Source organism: Echeneis naucrates, chromosome 6, assembly GCF_900963305.1.
Source record: "Echeneis naucrates chromosome 6, fEcheNa1.1, whole genome shotgun sequence".
Taxonomy (NCBI): Eukaryota; Metazoa; Chordata; class Actinopteri; order Carangiformes; family Echeneidae; genus Echeneis; species Echeneis naucrates.
The window spans coordinates 15,307,061-15,329,706 of record NC_042516.1 but is presented as its reverse complement, the minus strand read 5'-3'; the positions used below and the strand labels follow the sequence as shown (position 1 = coordinate 15,329,706).

Below are 22,646 nucleotides of genomic sequence, written 5' to 3'. Positions count from 1 at the left end.
GTGACAGTTATTTAATGGACTAAAGACAGAGAGAAAAAAGGGCGATGGCTTTTACAGAAGGAAAATACTTAAAGATGTGTTGAGGAAGGGTCTGGGCCTCATTCCAGCTTATCAACCTGGATATCAATCAATTAAAGCTGCTATTATATGTTAATATATAATATATGGATAACAACATGCATGTTTTTTGGAGTGAAAAGTTTAATAGGAGGAGGTATTAAACAAAGTATTAGTACAAAGTTGGAATGAAAATAGCTAAGTATGGAGAACTGGTATCAATATTTGGTCATGATATTGTTTATGTAGATACAGGTGGTGATTTAAATTCAAATGTAGACAATCTGAAGACTGAGAAGTTTGGTTTCTTTTACTCCCCTAGTCATACTTCCTCATTTTAATGTAGATTGAGCCAAAGCTCAGCTAAATGTATTTAGATAATTTGCTTTTTAGAACTTTGGCCTCTTTTGTCAAATAAATAGAAGTATTTTATAAGAAAGAAATGTCATATTTCTTATTTCTCAAAGTAAAGCACTGATGTATGTAAGTATATTCATAGTAACCCTAACCCTAAACCCAAACTGGTGAGGACTAATGTGAAAACATATCCCTCTAAGTAGTAAATAATCAGATGACAATTTGTTACTGTTGTTCTGTTAGAAATGTGCGTTTGTCTTTGTTATTTACAATCTTCTTTCAATGTATACATGAAGAATCTTATACAGATCATGGTATCTCTTAAATGATTTCAGTTACTCTCCGCACACTCCGCACAGCGACCAGTCAGCTATGAAAACATTGTACTCCCTGAAGTAATGACTCAGGGCTGAGAACACAGAAGTTGCATCACTACTTCACAACTAGACTATCAGACAGGATCTAAACAAGCCAGCATTTCATCCAGTTTTCTTAAACCACTTAGAATAATAATCCATCATTGCAAAGAAAAACTCATCTAAACTGAATCAGTCTGTGAACTCTGCTGGATGTTACAACGGACACTTTGGGAACAACTTTTCCTCTTGCTCTCAGTCTTTCACCACATTTAATCCATCATCTTGGTTAATGTATTGGAATTATTCAGTTTGGTCATTAATCATTCAGGTTGATGATTAAAACTAAACTAGGAGCGAAGATGTGCAAAATATTTTGCCCTTCCGCTATAGTCACTGCTTTCATCACTCCACTAAGATACCTGAAAAGGAGCAACAGACAGGCGTGAGTAAGCAAGCAAAAAAAAAGAAAAAAAGAAAAAAAGGATGAGGTGAAAGACGCAAAAACTGGCTGCTTCTGGGCAGCAGAGTGAAAGATGGAGCTGACAGCAGGTGAAAGAAAAGTGAGTACAGCTGGTGAAAGAGGGGCAGTAAGTGTTTTTGTATGGCAGCTGTGACACTTACATATGTGTTTTACTGCCAGCTAGGAGGGGAGAGAAAGTCTGGGTGCTGCCTGAGATCACACACACACACACACACATTACCAGACACTTATAAACACGCACAAGCCGAAGTCCTGATCAAACACAACACTTACACATAAGGCACAAACATCAACCAGACAACACTGAAGATTTCTCAGAACGAAAGGATGATGCTGGAACATTTCACCACAGTTGTGTTTCTGTGGGGAAAGCCCTGGTGACACACTGCTGTCTTTGTTTCTAAGTCATTCTCCCAGAAGGTCTGTGGCTGCAGGGCTGGCAAGATTGACTCAATACCACGTACAGGTTAAGGCTGGCCAGCCATTCCTGAAGCATTACTGCAGCATTGCTTAGACTAAACAACTGGCTGCTGGCCCACGCCATCATAAATCACCATACCCCACATGGCAGGACTAATTATTGTATCTATGCACACAACCCCATAATGTATGAGAATACGTTTGTGTGTGTGTGCTTGTGACTGTGTTTATCCTCAGTGATTGACATCCTCCAGCTAATCTTGTGACCAAGGCTGTGTGTTAGTGTTCAGCAGGGCACCACCCAAACTTCAGCCTTCACCCGGAGGGGGAAAGTCCTCCTGAGGAAACACTGGTCATCCATCAACATCAGACAGGAGGAGACCTGAAGCTGAGCCAGACAAATGGAGGGATATCTCCTTTGTGTTTTCACAGAGAAATCTATACTCACGATGAAAAACAGCTTTAAGTGTTTGGGATTATTGAGGTGACAAAGAATATAAAGATAAACACTTTAACCACAATATCAACAAAACGAAAACCACAACTTTGCCCTCAAAATGACAATATTTCCATGTAGCAGCTTTACAAAGAGGGTGCTTTTATACACAGTGATGACTCCTGATTTGACATATTTTCATGATGACACACGAATTTGTGAAAGATAAGGAGGAAGTGTGAACATCACTTTTTGTTTCCAGGCCTCATTTGTACTCATAGATCTAAATATTCACACTGAGCTACATATCCACAAAAAGCTTTTACTATGAAATGCTATTTCCTCTGTTTGGACAGTTTGACAATTGAATTTAAAATTGTTACATGTAAATCCAAACTGTGTGTTCTGGCTTTTAATGTTAAGGACCACTTTAACTTGGTCTTGAGTTATTGCAAGGTTCTGTTTTGGTCATTTCTGGGATGAGGTCTGTATGATTATATCAGATTCACCATTTGCAAATGCCTTTTTGTTTATTTCTCATTTTGTGGCATTGTGTGTCAATTTTCCCCTTATTGGCTGTATGAAACCAACTGCCTACTTTGCAGGCGCAAGAGTGGCCTCACTCTACAACAGTCATCTAACTGTTACCCAAAAAAAATGAATAAACTCAATCACGGGAACAAGATTTTTTCCCAAAATGTTGACCTATTCCTTTAAATCAAGATTAAAGTATAAAAAGTACAGGATGAGAAATGACAGGGGTTTAAAAAAAAAAAGTGAGAAGAAAGGACGCTGACGATGAAAAGGAACATGAAAGAAATATTTGAAGGGAACTCCAAGCACACGGAAGCTAATATAAACAGACTTTAATGAGCAGGGCTACCTAGGTCGTTAAAGTGTAGCAAAGAAAGTGCAGATCAGCGCACAGAGTAGCCTTGTTTGTTGTTCGCCACAATCCAACACATCTGGGCCTGCTTGTCATTTCATGAGAACAACAGTGTGCCTGGCTGCATCTGCACACAGCCATGAAAGCAGAGCGTGGCACCGTGCTGATCGTCACAGGTCCTGTTCAACAACAGCTGTGCATTGAACGTTTGGGATTAGATCTAACCCTGACTCTAAAAGAGTACCAGAGCATGAAAAGATAAATTCTTATTCTTCAGTGATGATGTATTTTTTTCAGGTATTTACATGTGTGGTGGTCAGTATTATGCCGGTGTTGTTGGCTTATAGCATATTTAAATATGTTTCAATCAATCTTGAAAAACACAAATCACCCTGAAGACAACCTCCACCATTTCAGATTCAAAGATTAGACAACTCACTCATCCAAATGGAAATAATCTGTAACAGCTATGATCACAGACTAATCACCACATCTGGTTTTCTCATAAAAACATGGAAAACGTTCACTCATTCAAGGACATCTTTCTGCACTACATGGGCATGCTGTCATACCCTAACCCTTTCATCGATGTTTCATCAGTGAAATTATTATCATAAGACTATTTGGCAGGTTATTCAATGTGGATGGACAGTAAGAGGACAAACATTTGAAGGGATTATCAGTTTCCCGGTGACAGGCGTTCGTGTCCCCAGTCCCCAGTGGACATTGTGCTCTCATGTCTGCTTGTATTGCTCTCATTAGGCCATGTGGTAAACCACTTCCACAGCTTGAATCCACATCCTTCTGATCTCCCCTCACTTACTATTGGAGAGGTGCACACTGTAACCGACTCCTGATAAATATTTATTTCAAAGAGAAGGCGAGAAAGAGGAGCTGAGCAAGAGAGAAGTCGGGAATACTTAAAGACTCTTCAAGAAATGCGGTGAAAGACTTTGAAGACTTTTCACCTTTTTCCTCCCTCTCCCTCAGACAGAGAGACTTCTCCTCTGGTTACACTCTGCACTCACTCACACACATATAGTATATACACAGAAACACACACACTTTTCCATGAATCCCTCTGCTCCTCTGGCAAAAGCTTCCTCTATTGTTTTCCAAGAGAGGAAGCAACAGATAGGGCAGGATTTCTCTGTCTGTCGCTGCTGACCATCCCTCCCTTAACTGCCCTGTCTTCTCCACTAACAATCTCTTTGCATCTTTTCATACGCGCCAAATTACTAAGTCTAAGCAGCAGTCATCTCTATTTCTTCTTTGTGTTTCTCCCTGCCCACATTTTTCCTACCTTCCCTTTACTGTGTTCAGATTTTCTAACAACAGTACTCTCTTTCACTACTACTTAACTGCGTCACTTCCTTTACCACCCCCCTGTTGCACACACATGCACACACACTCTTTCTCTCTCCCTCTCTTGCCCTTCTCATTTCCTCTGTCCCTTTTTTGGTTCCCCGCTTGCTTCTACGCAACAGTAAAAACACATACACAGAGCCAGTGACACTTGTGATGGGCCTCAGGCGCACTGTTATGACAAACACATAACAGATAATAGGATGTGTCACACTCAGTCTGCCTCACTCCCTCAACAACACAAACGCACACACACATTTGTATACAGTGCTTACAAGCCTGGACAAAGTCCAGCATTTTTCTTGAACTTAAAACTTGTTTTTAAGCAACGTTAAGATGCTTATGTGGACCAACACTCTACTGCGGCAGCAACCGAGTTTACAGCACAGGCTAATGCTGGGTAAATATGTAACCCAATGAGTGAGGCTCAGACATCACAGGACTGCTATTAGTGCTGCTGGCACACAAAGGGGAAGTGCGCTGCCAGCTACTAAATCTGTTTTAACACGGGGACTATCACACAAAGTCGAGCAGGGACCCGGGGAGGGGGAGCAACAAAAGAGGGTGCCATATTATCTAAAGAGAGGAAAGTCAAGGGCCCAAGAGTACCAACCTGGCCCCGGATTCAAGTGACTACTCCCAGTCAATGAGAGGCAGCTGTAGACATATGTAAGAGTAAAAGTGTGTACGTTTGGAAGTGTGTGTGTGTGTGTGTGTGTGTGTGTGTGTGTGTGTGTGTGTGTGTGTAGTAGAAGTCGATCTTATCACCTCCCTCTACACTCTCACTTAAGTCTTTCCTGCCATGAGGGGCCTGCTGGCTTAAATAACCTGCTCACATGTCCCTCTGAGTATTTTTGTCCTCATGAGCAAATCTTCAAAAGGACAACAGATCAGTTTCCTTCTTTTTGTTTCATGTACCTGTTCCTCCAACGGTGATCTGAAACATCTCACTCATGGCTGAATGAGAAGAAAACTTTTCATCTTATCGCTGCATTTTTCTGTTATCTTTTTGTTACATTACAATTATGAGCCCAAGAGAGACATTAGTCTGATCATCAAGTAACAATTGAATTCAGCTAATGTCTTACTTAATATGTTTTTCTTTAGAAGACTTGTTTATTTGACAGAAGAAACTAAAAATTATGTGTCGTCTAAGATACATTAGTGTATGCATTTATCACATTATTGGGGTATAACAAGTACCAGAAATGATTTTTTTGAATTACATTTTTTTGTGGATATACATTCAAGGTGGAATTGATGACTTTTCAAATGTTGCAGCTCCTGATCTCCAGAGGCAGCTGATTGATTGGTTTTCAATTTAAAGCAAACAGTACTGCAAAAATACTGGGAGCCAGTTGAGTGTGGTGTTCCCGGCTGATGCAGCTGATGCTGATTTACAAGGGTGAAATGTGTTTTACACTTATTTTCCAGGAGGGGTTGAGCCCTACAACTGATCAACAAATCAAAAGTTTCCCAAAAAAGATATTTCATCGTACAAGTTGACAAACTATACTTCGAATATATTAATCAAATGAAATTCCAATTTCTGAGAGAAACACTGTGAGGATGAAGCAACACTCACTCTCAGTCTCACATTTAATTGAGTGAAATCAACCGTGGCATTCCTGTGTCAGTGAAACCTGAGTCACAACGACATCGACCTCAGTTTCTCACCTGTGTGCTGAGGGTGAGCAGGCCCATCTGGCACGACAGCATTTCTCTGTCTTCCTCTCGGCAACAAAGACACACATGCTATGCTACTGAGAATGCTTTCGCTGTGCTGAGAGGTGCGGAGCAGGTACCAAGCCAAGACAAGAAGTTACAATTCACACACATACACGCTCTTTGGAGCTCTGGCATATATTTACATATATTTACACACACAGGTACTGAACTCAGACATGCATGCAATCACGTGTAAAGCTTTACAGCAGAGGTATGTGTTCTTTTTGTGCCCCAGAACACACACTTGCCTTTGAATAGCGGAAGCCAAGACAGGCTTTTTCCACCCAAGCACTTGTGGACACCCAGCTACGGTTGTAGCTGGGGAAAGCACTGCCTATCAAATACACTGACCTTCAGTCATTTAGTTTTACAGCTTCCTAATGGCTCCTTTCAACACACAGCATTCGTATAAATCCATAACAACTGCAGTCCATATACTGATGCAGCTAAATGGAGCAGAGGTAAGAGTTGGGCCAGCTGAAATTAATTACTGAAGCTACTAAACAGGAGTGAAGCTGGTAAATTAGTTGGACTGAACTTTTGTTTCTTCGTTTTATAGGTGAGGATCTTACCTGTGAGAAGCACCTGCGGTATTCCTTCTCCGGGCCAGAACATCTGTAGACCGGAGGAGCCCGTCTTCCTCCGTTCCTGCTTGATTCAACCACCGGGTGAGGGAGGTGCTGTAGAGGGTAGACATTGCTGGTAGATGGGGCCTGTCGACTGAAGCCTGGGTGGAACTCCCTATGCACGGGGATGGAGCGGTGGAGATGAGGGGAATAAGGTGATGCAATGGCAGGGGGGTTTGGGCGCGAGAGAGGGGAAACGGGTGGAGGTGGAGCAGTGACAGAGTGCCAGTCAAACCAGTGGCGGTTGGAGGCAGATGGCGATGAGGAGCGTGAAAAGGAAGAAGATGGGACTCGCTCTCTCCCCCACACATGCTCTGTATGGGAGTGTGAGGGTCTGTCAGCATGGCGGTGAGGTTTGCCTGTCGTGGTCGTTTGGGGCGTCTCCACCACAGCAGGTGACTCTGTGATCTCCTGCTCCTCTTCCTCCCTCTCCTCTCTCCTCACTAGCTCCCTGTCCTCTCCATCATTTCCCTTTTCCTCTTGCTCCCTTCTGTTGTTCACTGCCTCAAATTCACTCGCAGCTTGTCCGGGTGCTGCAGTTGCAGTTGCAGTGTCAGTGCTGTTTTCTGTGTGGCGAGCCTGTCGGTTTTGACGGTGCAGAGGTAAAGAGAAGGGGACCCGGCCATAGCCAAACTGACCTGGACGTATTGAGGAAGACCTGAGAGTCCAAGAGAAGGAGGGTAAAAGATGGGATGAAGGGACAGAGAATATTTCAATTAGTGCATATTAGACAAAGAAAGATACAGCTCGTCTTCAGCGTAATGAAAACCCACGTGAGTGAACGGAGTATCGTATCTCCTGTCTGAATGACAAAAACCAGAGGAATTGATGATATAACATAGCAAATAGGCACAGATGGCCATGCTGCCTTGTGCCAATACTTAAAATATGATAACAAACGCTGTCTAATGCCTGAACAATGTCAACACTGTAGATAATAGCGCCTAAATGAATCATGAACATCACATGGCGCCCTGAGAAATCTGCATTTTCCTTTATTCTGGTGATGTCTCTGCTCAGAAAACATTGCTGTAAAACTGCTCTTTCCTTCTACTGCACTATTTACTGATGAAATTGCAAATCTTTTCTTTGTCTGGTCAGGTGTGGTGAGTATTGCTGCTCATCCGAATAAATAAGTTCTGTTTATTTACTCTGAACAAGCCACTGTTTCTATTGCCAGCAATGCAAAACTCACTTCCTGTGCACTGGAGACTACAGAAAAGCTGAGTTCAGAGTGCAGAGCAAACCATTTGTCACCTGGAAATCAATCCATTGACCAGTTTCTTACTTCAGAGTTAGATAATATTGGCTTAAAAAAAACAAACATACACATGCAAAGATAAACATTCAGACAAGAAGATCAAACTCATTTAGTGCAAATCTGGATAGTGCAGTTAAGAAATAAATATGCCAGTACTTTCTGACAAACTCTGTAACAGGTGAAACAGCAGTTGACATAAACAGTCTCACCACAGCGTCCATTCAGTAGCTGTTCTCTGGACCTTTTAATCAAACCACATGTTTCTCAGCAGGTGCAGCAGGTGCAGCAGATGCAGCAGATGCAGCAGATGCAGCGCATTCATCATGTAAATGTAGAAATGTTAAACATCCACACTTTGCTAGTCCATCTCCCGAGGAAGATTGTGTGAGTAGCCTGAAAGCTCTGGAACAGCTGCTAAATGGATCTTGATGCTTACATTTTTTCAAGCATTTTTATTTTAATGATCTTGATCTTGATCATCTTTTCTGATCCTAATTGTGCATTTTCACTCAAGTAGTATTTTGATCGAAGGAATGATTCTTGAAATGGAGTATGTTTAAATTTGTTGTATTGGTACTTTTATTCTAGTGAACAGGACAAACATTGGATGTTAAATCCAAAAAGAAAAGAGTCAGATTTTTGTCATCTATGGAATGGTTGCTCTAAATTCAAAGCACTGTTCAGTCCTGAAAGTGGACACCACAGCAGCACAGTGGGATTAGACTTTTTATCTTTGGTTTAATTTTTTCTTCTTTGTTGACTATTATATTGGCCGAGACAAATTTGTGATTTGCATAAATGCATAAATTGAGGCAAATTGCTTTTTTTTATTGCTTTATTCTTGGTCTCACCTCCTGGCAAGCAAACCGTCCCGACCGGTGGCAGCCGACCTTCTGTTCCCTCCTCCTCCCCCTCCTGCTCCTCCCACTCCACTCCTCATTGCTCCAGCTGTGGTGGGTCTCCTGATGACTCGGGTGGGCTGGTTGTAGCTGTGTGGGGGGGCATGATAGGGCGAACGGTAAACAGAGACATGATCCCGATTGTTTGGATTGAATGGTGGTTGGAACAGAGGAGGAGAGGAATTGTCTTGTCCCGGTACAGGAGCTGCTCCTCCTGTGGGGCTATTTCGAAACAGAGAAAATCCTGGGTTGTGATTGCTGGAGATAGGTGGGGACTGATAAGGCGGGTGTTGCCCGGGGTAACGAGGAGGGTAGTGGGGGTGCACAGGTGAGACGACGGGCCCTCCGATGCCCCCAGGCAGATACTCCTCCCAGTTAGGTGGTGAATGGGGGAGGGGAGGAGTCTGCGGAGGCGGGGCAGGTAAACATGTCCGACTCCTCTGTGAGATGCCGATGCTGCAGGTTTGAGAGCATTCTGACCACTCCCCCCAAACAGACCACACCCCCTCCGCAGTCTCCACCTCAAACACCTGTCTGGACCGTCGGCTCGCCACCTGAGACACGAACACACACAGACAGATACTTGATTTGCTCAATAGCATTTTCAATTCATCAACTGATTGTTTTCTTGATTAAAAAAATAAGCCAATATTCAAAACGGTGTCTAATTTAGAACAACAGTACGACTGTTGCCTGGATTTATTGTGAGCTTGTCAGAGTTTATCTACAGTATGCTGTAATATCACACATTCCTTCCCTGTCACACTTGAACAGCTAATGGATTTTTAATGGAAGATAGCTGTCATAATGACACATCCATCAAATTAAATTATCTTCTATAATTTGAAAACATTAATGGTCAATTAAGGAGCTTCACCTCTTTGATGTTCACCAGGATTTCTTTGGGAAGATTGTTGTTGGTTCTTAGTTGTGTATTGCATTTTGTGCAGTGTGTTAAATCTGAATGCCAATTTTCATGTTCAGCTTGAATGAAGTTATGAGGACAGTTATTAAGTCAGCTTAATGCTGACTGAAACTCTGATTCAGCTGCACAAAAGGTCAAACTACAAGCTTTGGCAACATTTTAAAGAAGTACTCAGCCAAACTGTTGCCACTGCAAAATCTGAAGTCTCTGGAAGGACTTATTTCATTACAGTAACTGAGTTGACTGATGAGCTATAGTCTCGTGAGTTTCCTTCCTCTGGGGCCAAAATATAAATCCTGAACTTGCCATAGTTCACTCGAGCTTAGGAGAAACTCAGTCACCTGCCAGCAAGCTTATTAGCAGGCAGGTAAATCGGTGTTGTGTTCACGCACAAAAAGAACTAGCTAATCAGGGCTAATTTGGCTGTGTATGTGTGTATATATGTGTGTGAGTGTATGTAAGTGGGTGCCAGGGCAGGCTTTGACATCCTCCTCTGTGGCTACTGATAAATATTTCTTCTCTCATTTCATAAATGAAGCATTGGCCTGGTTGGCAGGCCAGCAAACATGAGAGCTGAACAAAAGTTTCCATTGAGAAAGAACCAATACATAAACCCCCCCCCCCCCTCCCTCCCTCTCTCTGAGTGTGTAAATATGTGTGTGCATGGGCACACATGTGCAACTAAACATACTGTGGATATGGGTGGAAAGGAAGGGACAGGTGCAAGTGACATAGTTGTGTGTTTATGTGCTCTGACAGCAATTCTGTATGAGGCAAAATGGCGGGATGGTGGGAGAGGACAGAACGAGGTGAGAGAAATGAGGGGGGTCAAGGCTGATGGGGCTAATGACTGTGTGTTTGTGTGTGTGTGTGAGTGTGTGTAGAGGGAGGTGTGCTCTGTCGTAATAAGTGACATCAAACACACAGCTGCCACATAACTTGGACCGTTAATGAGCCCGGTGCAGTGACCCTGCAGCAGCCATCGCCGACCTCCGGAGCTACTGGTTAAACTACTGCGACACTTTGCCACCAGGACTGAACCAGTCCGGGCTGCAGCTGTGGATTCTGGTCTCCACTATTTTAACAAAGTGATCATACTGGAGACAGTGTGATGCTCTTAAAAATATATATGTATAGAACATACAATATACAATAAAATTCTTATCAGATAGTGTACTTATTCCATATTTAATAATATACTGTCTTCCTCTTTGCCGTTTGTGTTTCCTTTCTTCGGACGCTAACAAAGAGGGGAGCTTTGTGGCCAGATGGGAGGCGGCACAACCTTATCAGCATACAGTTCATTACCTAAATATTCAACATCATGTGGAAAAAATATCATTCATTTGTTTTTAGATGTGCTTCGGGGACAATAAAGATTAATGTGACCTCAAAATCTGCAGGATACTTTTACTTCTGATTTTGATTTCTACCAACCACGCAGAAAATATCAGACTCTTTAGCTGCTGAATGTTTATGTTAATGATGGTATCTATCAGAAAAGTGTATTTAGATGTGCATCTGAAGTTAATTTGAGGATTTTGGAGTCTGAGTAAATCATTTAGCCCATTAAGTCATCATCGTTGTATTTTGAGTTCCTGGATTTCTGACTGGATCTGACAGTCTGAGATATTTGTTTGATTTGACTGACCAACTTACAAAGCAACATAAGTTTTGGCTGCTTCTTTGCGCAGTGCAAAGTCGCTGGGATCTCACACATTCCAATCATGTAAGGAGAATCTCTTTGAGCTAGTATTTAGTTAGCAGTTAGTACTAAAAGGGGCCAGTAACTCATTTTATGGCCATTTAGGTATGCAAGCATTATTGCAAGATAGACCTGGAAAATATGAGACTCTATCCTCGGATCGCATTCACCTTTCAGCCCTCTATAGTGATTCCATTGTCCAAGTTGTATGATGAGCTAATGACTCACCTTCCTTTTGGCAGCCTTGGTCACAGAGGTCGTGACCACCACAAAGCCCCACAGCACAAAGAGCCTGGAGGGACGGAGAGGAATAAGAGATGGAGATGGAAGTGAGACGTGGCAGAAAAACAGAATTCAAATTTTAAATATCAGAGGGTTGAATAAGACTTTTCAAATAAAACTGATCTATTATCTAAATATTAAAATGACGTGTTCTGTATGAAGTCGGGCCTTTATTAGCTTTGCCAAGCCTTTTCAACTCACTGTACTATTACTTCAGAATAAAGGTGTTGAGTGAAAATATTCCGCTAACTGCATTCTTAGGAACCAATTAGTCCACTTTATTTCCCACTACAGGTGGTATATGGGCTCAAGGAAGCTGAACAAAAGTTGCTGTTTCCCTTCAGGGTTCACAGGCAAACATCTCAATCAATCTGGGGGAAACCTGGGAGGTGCTAACAAACTAATGGGTTTAAACAGCAATCATGTTTTCCCTCCACATGCCTCTCTCTGGGACTGCACACACCCTGAGGATGTGGTTTTAACACACACACACACACACACACACACACACACACACCCACAACGTCCAAAATCATCTACTCCTCAAAGTTACTTTTCATTTGAGGTCTGGAGTTCAAAGGAGGTGGTTTCTAGTTTCTGATGAAGTTAAAGTTCTCCGTTATTTGTGGGTTAATCCTTCAATTTGACACGAAATATTTTTGAATTAGCATGTGGACCCACCAGAAGGTGAGCTGGCTGAAAGTGAATATCATCCATTAATGATCCTTAAGGTCTAACTTTTCTCTGAAAATTTGGCGCAAATTCCAGATAAATGTATTGGATCGACAGGAGAGCAACTCTACCCCTAACTTTCTTAAATCATCCGCCTCCACAACACAGTGGAAACAAGTGCATTGGAAGCAAGTGTAACACCAAGTCTGCATCAGCCAAGCAAACCGCCAGACCATGATATTAAGACCTGCCCAGACGGACAAACCATCGCCGCAACCAGCAGTCCGCAAGCCACATGTAGTCAGAGTAATTGGTCCCTTCTTTCCACTGTGGTGCACCGCCGTGGTCTCTGGAAGCCTCCCCACACCAGACTACACAATTACCCCCAAAAACACGGACAAAGGTCCCGCACAGTCCGACACAACAGAGCCGCTCAGGCCGAAGTAACGACCCCCTACCCGGCTCCACGTTTCCCTGCCCGCTACAGTGGCACATTGTGGAGCGAGTGGGAGCCGGAGGACAAGCCGGAGACATGCAGCAGGAGGAAATCTCTGCAAAGAAAGTCCGCCCCGAGGAGAAACACTGATCTCTAACCTGATCTGAGATGCCTCCGGCTGAATTCCTATCATGTGTCCTTCACGGCGCCCAGCGCGCAACAACAAGGCGGCGTGCGTAAAACCCAAAACGTCGACACAAAACAAATCAACAAAAAAAAAAGAAACTCAACAGCAGTCGATGCAAACTCCCTGCTCGTTCAAATGGGGATGCAGCTCACAGTGTAGCAGAGCAGAGCGGCAGCAGGTTGCAGCTGGAGAAGACAAAGTTTTACCTGAAGAGTAAAGCGGCCCGCATGCTCATCCAAGAGTCCGACTGCCCTCCAGTCCGCTCCGATCAGTCCGGTGTGGTGGTCCGTCCCGGTCCGCTCAGTCCTCTAAGCACCGTGATGAGGTCCTGTGAAGGCTCCTTGGTCTTCTCCTTCTGCCTTCCTCCTGTCACACTCACTCCCGGGGAGTTTGGGAGAGTGGGAAGGGTTCCGTTTTTTTCCTCTTTCTGTCCCGTTCACTTTTTTCCTTTTCTGGGTCCTTATTATAAACCGGTGTGACGCCTGGCAGCCAGGGGGCCAGAGACAGACAGAGAGAGAGAGAGAGGACAAACTACATCACAGATTACACAACTCTCTCTCTCTCTCTCTCTCTTTCACACGCTTAAACCATACACTCTCAGACCCCCCTCCAAATACATCTATGGGCCCTGACTGAGCTGTAATAACTCTCAGAGCCGCTTTCTAGTTGCACAATCCAGCATAAGAATGCGTCTTTGTACTTGGTCACACTGATCAGTAGTAATGATCTACTCATTGTCTGAAACAGCCCTGAGCTGGCAGCATCTGCAGCAGAGACACTTTGTTGGAGATCGACTGGGCCAAAAAAAAACCCACAAAATCTTCTGTAATACAGTCACTGACACAAGTTCAAAGCAGAAAATTTTGATTTCTCTTCTAACCCATGGGCGAAATATGACCGTTGACTTACTGGCAGTGTAGTGGCAATGAATAAAGTACATTTTTGCATTAATAAACATGACTGTTTTTTTTCCTCATGACTGCTTTATCACATTTGGGCACTTGCGGACAGATGAGCTCTGCCAGTTTGAAGGAATAAATATAGCAAAGAGACATGCCAGTTCTGAGCAGCAGTGATGATTGTGTGTCTGTGTGTGTGTGTGTGTGTGTGTGTGTCATCTGATGAAGATGTGAAAGCAGCTTCAACTTGTTTACACTTTTTTTTATTTGTTTGGAATACACTGACCTTCTGCAGCGGTCAGTTAAGAGCCTCGTTTTCTACAAGTGAAGATGCTCAGAGGGGACAGAGTGACACAGAGGAGAGAATGAGGCAAGGACGTGGACACACACGTGAACCGGAGTGACATTTGTAGATATATAAATACGTTTTAAGTGAAAGTTTAAAAATGAACTGATCAGGACAAAACTAAGGCCACAGGATGCTTATTATCGGAAAGTTTCTCCGTGGGTCAACTCGACTGGTCTCTATCATTTCTATCCATTAAAGTTGAGAAGTTCAATAATATTTCAGTTGAAAATAGATTGTAAGAGAAAAAGAGTTGCTTTTTTATGCTGTTGTTCATCTTCCATCATTTGAGTGCAACTTTTTAAAAACAGGAAATATCCTGATGGAAAAATCAAAAAATCTTAAGCTGATATTTAATTTTGCAACTTTCCAGGGAAAAGGAATGGATTATTTAACTTTTTGGTCGATTTTGGAATTTATTTATTTTATTTATTTTGCTGAAGACATGAAAGTATTCTGTGATAATGTGATTTGCTTGTCTGTGCTTTGTTTTTTTGTAGACTTGTTTACAAATGTATGTGCTGCATCCTGGATCTGGTATATGTGAATTAGTGGTGACTTGCATGTTTGCCAAGTACCTTAGCACTTGGTTTTCATGGGAGTTGCACGCATGACAAAGTAATAAATAATCATCAGTTTCAACATGAAAATACAAGATAAGAGAGTCGAAACGGGGTTAAGACAAAAACTAGCACTGGGAAGCAAAATTAAGGAGAACCGAGGATAAGAAGATACTGATCATAAACACATTGTTTACTGCTGATGCTCAATGACACAACAGCACCTCAGAGTCCTGTTCAAGACAGTTGTTACCCTGCTGCCACTGAGGGGAGAGGGGAGCTGATGGGAATGTGAGGAGGAGATAATGAGGGGAGGGGGAGGGAAGTCATACAGCATGCGGTGAGTTATGGTCCAACACATATTTACACACCCAGGGCAAGGCTGGTGCTTTTCTTGGACTGGCATCCTAAAGCACGGGTGCAGTGATGGTGATGGAGATTATTAACTTCAAAGCATGCTGGGAGCCACAAATTAAGACTCAACCACATTACAGAAGCTTAAGATTTGATCTGTCAAAATAAAGGAAAAAAAAAAAGTTAAAAGCGTGCTGAGAGCAAAAAGGGTAGATTCCACGGGCTCATGCACAAACATGGACACGTTTATCAAAGCTCAGGGTGTGTTTTGTGTGTGATTAGTGTAATGGATATCTCTGTACTTCTAAGCAGCATATCTATCAGTAACTACAATTAGCCAGAGGTCACAGCCATGGCCACCAGTGGTCCGTGACCACTTATAGCCCTCTGCTCCCCTCCTCATTCCCTCTCTATCTCTCTATCAGCCTCTTTCCACTCCTCCTTTGACTATCTCTCTTTTTTAGACTCTTTATGAGCAATAACTAAGACATGCACCACCAACCACAATAACCTGATCAGCTAAATGTCTGCGTCTGTATCACTTATCACTACGCTACAACAACCAGATGTGGCGTGTGTGTTTGTGTTGGTGTCCGGGGAGGTCTGTGTGTAGTGGTAGAGCTGTTATTTGTCTCGGATGGCTGATCTGAGTAATAAAACTGCAGATGAGAGTATCTCTCCCCTGTGGGGGTAATAAATCACCCCAAAAACTTTTCTTATGCGCACTCTGTCTCCAGAAGGCGCATACACAAACCCCAGCCTCAGGCTCACAAACAGTAGGCGCACAACCCCTTTATTTACTAGATTAATGAGGCCTCCAGGCTTCTTTAGACCATCAGTGCTGAGGTTCAGTGTTGGAGTGACTTAAATAGGTCAACAAGAGGAGATTGGTATGAAGACCTGTCTGATGGGGATCATTAACCCTTTTTGGACCAGGGGATATACCTGCTGCAGTGCTGATGACACAAGAGCTCAGCTAAATCTCATATTTTGAGAGGGGGAGGAAAGAAGATAAGGAAAGATGTCGGTAACAATGTGTATCTGTAGTTGATTGGTTAGTCAGTCCAGCAGTTCTGCTGAAATATCTCAACAGCTCCACAATGGATAGCCACTCAATTTTTTAAAGACACTTCTAGAGCCTAGAGGATAAATCTTAATAACTGTGTTGTACTTGTTGTCTGGTGGCTCAACCATGTGTCGCCCAACTGCATGTAGATAATTATGATCTCTGTTGGAGATATCTGCGCATGAGTTTACTTCATATTTGTACTTTTTTTTTGGTGTATAGGTCTCCTCCTGAAAACTTTTCTGTGTGCATGTATGTACGTGTTTTGAACAATCACATAAAAAGTACAAGTCAGAACTGCCATGCAAAACCAAAACCCCGGCAAGACTAAATCCACATCTCAAGTCCAAGACATAAACATAACCACCAACTAGTTCTCAACATAAGCATTCATATTGCTTTTTTGTTATAGTGCCCTGTTTTCTGTGAATTTGAAGTGTTTTCGATTGCAAATTGAAAATGCTCATCATAATACGTGAGTAGAAAAGTACTAAAAATGAAACCAAAAGGGGAAAGATGCTTTTCGAAAAAAAAAAAAAAAAAAAGGCTAGATTTTTTTCTGTTAATGTAAAGCCTGGTTTTGCAAACGAGACAGCCGGCTGCAGCACATATGAACATTGAAAGAAAATATGTTGGCGCGCACCTCCATGATAATCTTCAGTCTCACAGATGCAAGAGTACACACAGGGCTGAAAGTAGCAGCAGGATATCATCCAGCATGAAGACAATATAAAGTCTAAGCTAACTTAACATTCAGATTTTGAACTCAGAGGGTCCATCTCTGTGAAGACAGGAGGAGAGGCCTGACCTAAGACTGAGAGGGAGAGAGAGGGAGAGACAGAGAGAGTGAGTGAGTGAGAGAGAGAGAATGATGGACAGGGACACAAAGGGAGTGAAAAGAAAGGCAGCGGCAGAGACGGGATGAAAGAGAATTTGAGAGAAAGAGGTAATGGCAGATTAGACGGGGACAGAGCAAGCGTAAAGGAGAGTGAAAGAGAAAGAGCGCTGGAAGGGGGAGCTATTTGTCTGACTCAGATGGAGTCAATATTTGCTCCATTCCACCAATCCTGTGCCAGGATCTGGATCAAAGCAGGGTGTGAGCCCTCTGAAACGGAGCAGTAAGCTGACATCTTTACAGTCTGGTCTGGATGTGGCTGAGAGCACCAAATGAGATTTTTTAACTCTATTTTAACTTGAATTCAACTTCTGAGAATTCAGAGGAATGGATCCAAGTAGGAGTCAAGCTTCATGGAAAATCATTCTGAAAGACAATAAAAACGAACAGTTCGAAGGGTTGAGGGGAGATAAGAAGATGAATGGGTGAGGCAAGGACCTGAGAGACAGAGAGACAGAGAGAGAGAAACCGAGACAGAGAGACAGAGAGAAAGAGAGAGAGAGAGAGAGAGAGACAAAGAGAGAGAGAGAGAAACCGAGACAGAGAGACAGAGAGAAAGAGAGAGAGAGAGCGAGAGACAGAGAGAGAGAGACAGAGAGGGGTCCGCTCCGTTGGACCATAATTGGCTGAGGAAACTGCTGAAATAACCTTGTTCCAATTATTCACACAAAGAACAATTGATGCTCATTGAGAGAAGCCACTGGGCCACATATGTACACACAACAACAACAAACAACAGGATTTATGTCAGTGTGAATGGGCATGTATGGTATGGCCTGGCAGAGGAGCTAGAGCAGAACCATGCAGCCGTGCTATAAGAGCTGCGGTATGCTGAGGCAGCCTGCATTTCAATTGAATTCCTGCCTGATTCATTTGTGGAGATTTGGGTCACTAATGACAGATCTAACGGCCGTCACTAATTTAACATCATAACTGTTAGACTATTTTGAGGGATGATTTCAGCGTAAAGCCAAAGTGGCAGCTCTGTGAGGTGGTTTGCTGTAAACTTTCATGTGATATTAGCAGTAGAGAAAAAGTCCAAGGTTCATCTTCTGAATAATCAATCTCTGCATCAAACTTCCATGATAATCCATCTAATAATTGTTTAGGTATGTCAGTCTGGACCAAGTGATGGTCACAGACATGCCAGAGACTGTAATCCTGCATTATTTACTTTGTTAAACACAAATGGCAAACAAGATTTGATGAAAAGTCCTGATTTTGGTGGTTTCACAGGACCTTCATTTGCAATGAGCAACTTTCCCAACAAGAAGCCACAATCACCCACAATAACCATCTTTGTGATCCAAAAGCTGTGAGGTCTGGGAAAACAGAAGAGGAAGTAGCATTTCAAGATCCTACTTTAAGATACCTTTATCTGATTTACATATTCATGCGCAAAAATCCTGAAAATGACTTCAAAAGATCTTTTCAATGTATTCATCTAAGAAAAAAAAATCCCGCACAGATTAATCCACAGTGGCAGAGGCACGACACAAATGTACAATGATCCCAACCAGCTGTTGAGTGATGGGGCCCAGTTCTCTATACAACAGAGACGCAACAGTGGCTTGTAATGCAGGACTGTGAGAGGCCCCTATCCGTTCATGTCACACACACTGCCTGAATGTCGCATATTCCCACACAAATTTACATTTAATCAAATTAGTACATAAAAGACAAAACATGACAAATTTGGGGAATTAGGGGGCCCCTCTGGGCAGTGACCATGCTGCCAGAATTGTAATACAACTTCAATGGAAATAGCTCTCCTTAAATATTACAAGAGGGCCAGATAATACAGGAAACTTCCTCTTTATCACGACAGACTGATAAATCAGCAGAAAGATAAAAGAGTGGTGTCAGCCCTAACCCAAATAAGCCCCCCCCCCAAAAAAAAGCTACACTACATCTTTATTTATTACATTCACTTTAAAGTGAGTATTCTTTTTATTAATCTGTAATTTCATAGCAATCCATACACAAATACTTAATACTCACCCAGTCTTTTAGAATCTGCCATGAAGATGCATGAGGCGTTCTGTTACGGCTGCAGCGTTACATACTCTCGCTCACATCCTCACACACTTAAGGCAATAAATGGCCAAGCAAGCTGTTTTCATGGAACAGCCACCAGGTTCTCTGCTGCACACATTTAACACACATGTATACAACATAAATAGTTATGAAATAGCAAATAATCAACCATGCTCCTTCAACCTTGAATGACCTGAGTGGTCTATCTGTCCTTCGCTCTGCCAGGTCAATGTTACAGTTAAAGCAGGAATCTTACAAACAACCTCAGATCAAAGTCTGAGGTCACCTTCTCCTCCTCTTCTTCCTCAAGGCTTCGCTATTTTCTGCAGAGCACGAGGAAAGGGAGTGAGGGTTTATACTGGACATGTTGGACACACAATAGATCATGTAGTGGTGAATTTCTGAATGAATACCATCTGGTAAAATAACAGTTTTACACCGAGGCTTCAGTCAGAGCTACAGCAAAATTGGAAAAGAAGCTATTTTGTTTGTAATAACTTGGTACTGTTGAATTTTATTCATAGAAACATACTAAAATCAACTGCCTGCTGTAAATATTATCTTAGTTGCGGGAGATGACCATGTCTGCAACTTTCTAGTAAATCTGTCATTATTGAAACTTTGCTCATGTCCAGAATGTTGTTATATAAGCAAAAATAGATCAACTTTCTGTTTTCACTTTTGAATGCCTAACTTGCAATCTGGAAATCACTGGATTTATGTCCCACCCTCAGGTTTTCTGTCAGATTTTCTTCTCTGCCCTGTTTTCCTTCGTCTGTCTCGGTTCTTGTGAGATTTGGAACAACACTGGCTGTTGTACGGGATATCAGAGTACTGTATGGGCGTCTTCCCTGTGGGTTGGCACAACATCATGGAGGAAAATTTAAAACTGATCCTGGCCTTCAGAGTCTTGCCTTTTTTTCCCCCACTGTGCCTCATAAACATGCAGGAATTTATAGTTAGTTTCTGTAGGAAGAGGATTAACTGTAAATATTTGTAAATTTACTTAATAGTTGTTTTATTCTCCACTCTTACTAAACATGCCTGAGAGTCAACATGACCTCTGACCATCCCCTGAACCCATAAACTCCTCCCTTCTGAGAGCGATTCAACGGGTTGGCTAGAACAATAAACCAAACGCCTCTTTCACTCAGGCCTTTGAGTGGAGAAAACTCCTCTGTCTGCTCCGCTCCTCTTTAGGTGTCCTGCTCTGATGGGAGCGGGGTATAAAAGCAGGTCAGCAGTGTGCTGAGCATAGCAGACATACTTGGGCACAGGCAGAGGCCAAGCTGAGACTGTACACTACTGTGCTGAGTGCTGGGTTATCTGTGTGTCTTTGTGAATGTGACTTCCTCAGCCTGGCAGAGCATCTCAGCGTCAGCGTGCGCGTGCAGGAGCAGCCTTAATTTAAATGAGGCTAAAGCCAAGTGCAAGCACACGTTCACATGAAAGGCGTGAACTGTGCACTGCTGGATTAGAGCAGAGACTGGCTGACGGGTTTAAAGAGCAGCCAGATCAAATAAACAGAAAACATACCCAGAAACCCCTTTTTTCTGGTGAGTTGAGTTACTGGACCCAGAAGAGCGAAAAAGGGGAGCGGAGAGAGCGAGCTGGTGAAAGGGAATAAGAGCCGAGTGTGTTAGGCCAGGCAGTGCGGGTGGGCTGAGGTTTGGGAAGCAGAGGAGAAAAGTTTCTGACAGCTTCATTCTGCTGTCTTCCATTTAAAGGAAAAGATTTTTTGGTTGTCTTCTTTCATTGTTGCCTGGCGGGGTACACAAGCAAGTAGGTCCCCACCCAGCTGCATAACACTGTTGTTGTGTTGTTTTTTTTTTTTATATGTGCGCTGCCTCTGCAGTGCTGTCTTATATTTGCATGGACAGCATTTAGCCCAGCACACCTGTCCAGCAAAGCAAACAGCCCAAACGATCCAGTAACATTTCCTCAGGTGGTCACTTACAAGGCAGTATCCAAACACAAACAGGCAACAAGTCTGCAGGCGCACAAGCAGGGCAGCTGGAGTCACATGGCCTGAATATTCAAGGGAGAGGCACTATTACTGCAGCCATGTCCAGATCAGTGTGTGTGTGCTGTGCAGAGGTATGCAGAGTGTTCACCGCTGGGTCCCTGTCACTGTTTGGTTTTAAGCCTCACAGACCTCCTGTTATTGTTTTCAGTGGCTTCACTTTCTGAGGCTGGTTGGTCGTGATCACTTTTCTTTCTCTTTGCTCCCACACATTCTTTGTTTCTTGCCCCTTCTCTAAAACACATACACATAAACACATAAAATGCAAGGCTTGCGCTCGCACACACACACACACACACCCCCAAAAGGCAGGATGCATGCACGCGCGCACACACACACGCACACATGCAAACAGAGGGGTTATTTATAACATGGTGGAAGCGAAAGGCAGCCTGGCCTCACAGGGCCTATTTTGGGAGGGTGAGCCTTCAATCAGTCAGGCTGACAGCGTTGCAGTGATATCAGCAGAACAATACAGAGCAGCCAGTTTATCTTCCTCTTCCCCTGCCAGAGTCTGCCTCCCTGCCTGGGTCACTGTCACCCTGCCTCGCTCCAGGAAAACTTCACTTCCAGGACAAGCCACCTGAAAACCCGCCACTGTTGGGCTCCCAAAAATGGAATGGAAATACTTTCTATGTCCAGTTTTCTGTCGCCACTGTCGTTTCTAAACTATTTATCACTGCAGATACCCACTATTCCCATTTCTCTATACCGTGGAAAATATATAAACATGAGAAGTAAAAAGAGGGTCTCATGAATTCAAATCTGAAACACTCAATAAATCTGTTACATTAGGACCATGTGGATAACAACTGGGCTGCAACTACTGATATTCAATTCATATTCATTTCAGTCATGTTTTAAGCAAAAGCACCAAAAATGTCATTCCATCTATTAAGACAAGTTTGGGGTTTGGACTGTTACAACAAATATTTAAGGTAACAATGAGCCAAGGGAAATAAAAAAGCCTTTTCCCCTCTATCAGCAACAGTAAACTATGAGGAAATAATGAATATTACAAATAATTGGCAGTTACAGACTTAATTCATAATTGACCCTGATTGAATGGATTCTGATTGAAATCTTCAGTACTGAATGCCTTTTCCCAGTGTTCAAAGCAGGAATAAAGACACACACACACACACACACAAGAAAGAAATAAATTCATACATTTCTGTGATCTATGGAGAAAATATGCACTATAAACGTTTCCTGGGTTTTTAATTTCAGCCCTAAGACTTTGTTCATCTCAGATCCTGTAGTAAAAAGCTTCTGACTGCCCCAACAGCAGTTCAAAATAATTAGTAAAAAAAAAAATTCCCATGAACTCTGAGTGACTCCAGATGAAGGATTGCTTTGCCTGTGTGTGAAGCAGAGGGTTTCG

General features: G+C 42.8%; 1 protein-coding gene across 1 annotated transcript in view; it reads right to left on the bottom strand.

Annotated features, from left to right (window-relative positions):
* Positions 1–19,233, bottom strand: part of adamtsl4 (ADAMTS-like 4) — a 37,304-nt gene extending 18,071 nt beyond the window's left edge. The window contains exons 1-5 of the mRNA XM_029503469.1: positions 19,204–19,233; positions 13,289–13,564; positions 11,734–11,797; positions 8,828–9,429; positions 6,662–7,373 (exon numbers count right to left, since the gene is read on the bottom strand). Of these exons, the coding sequence (XP_029359329.1) occupies positions 6,662–7,373; positions 8,828–9,429; positions 11,734–11,797; positions 13,289–13,317 (1,407 nt within the window). The 5' untranslated portion in view covers positions 13,318–13,564; positions 19,204–19,233. The remainder of the gene's footprint in view (positions 1–6,661; positions 7,374–8,827; positions 9,430–11,733; positions 11,798–13,288; positions 13,565–19,203) is intronic.
* Between the last annotated feature and the right edge of the window lie 3,413 nt (positions 19,234–22,646).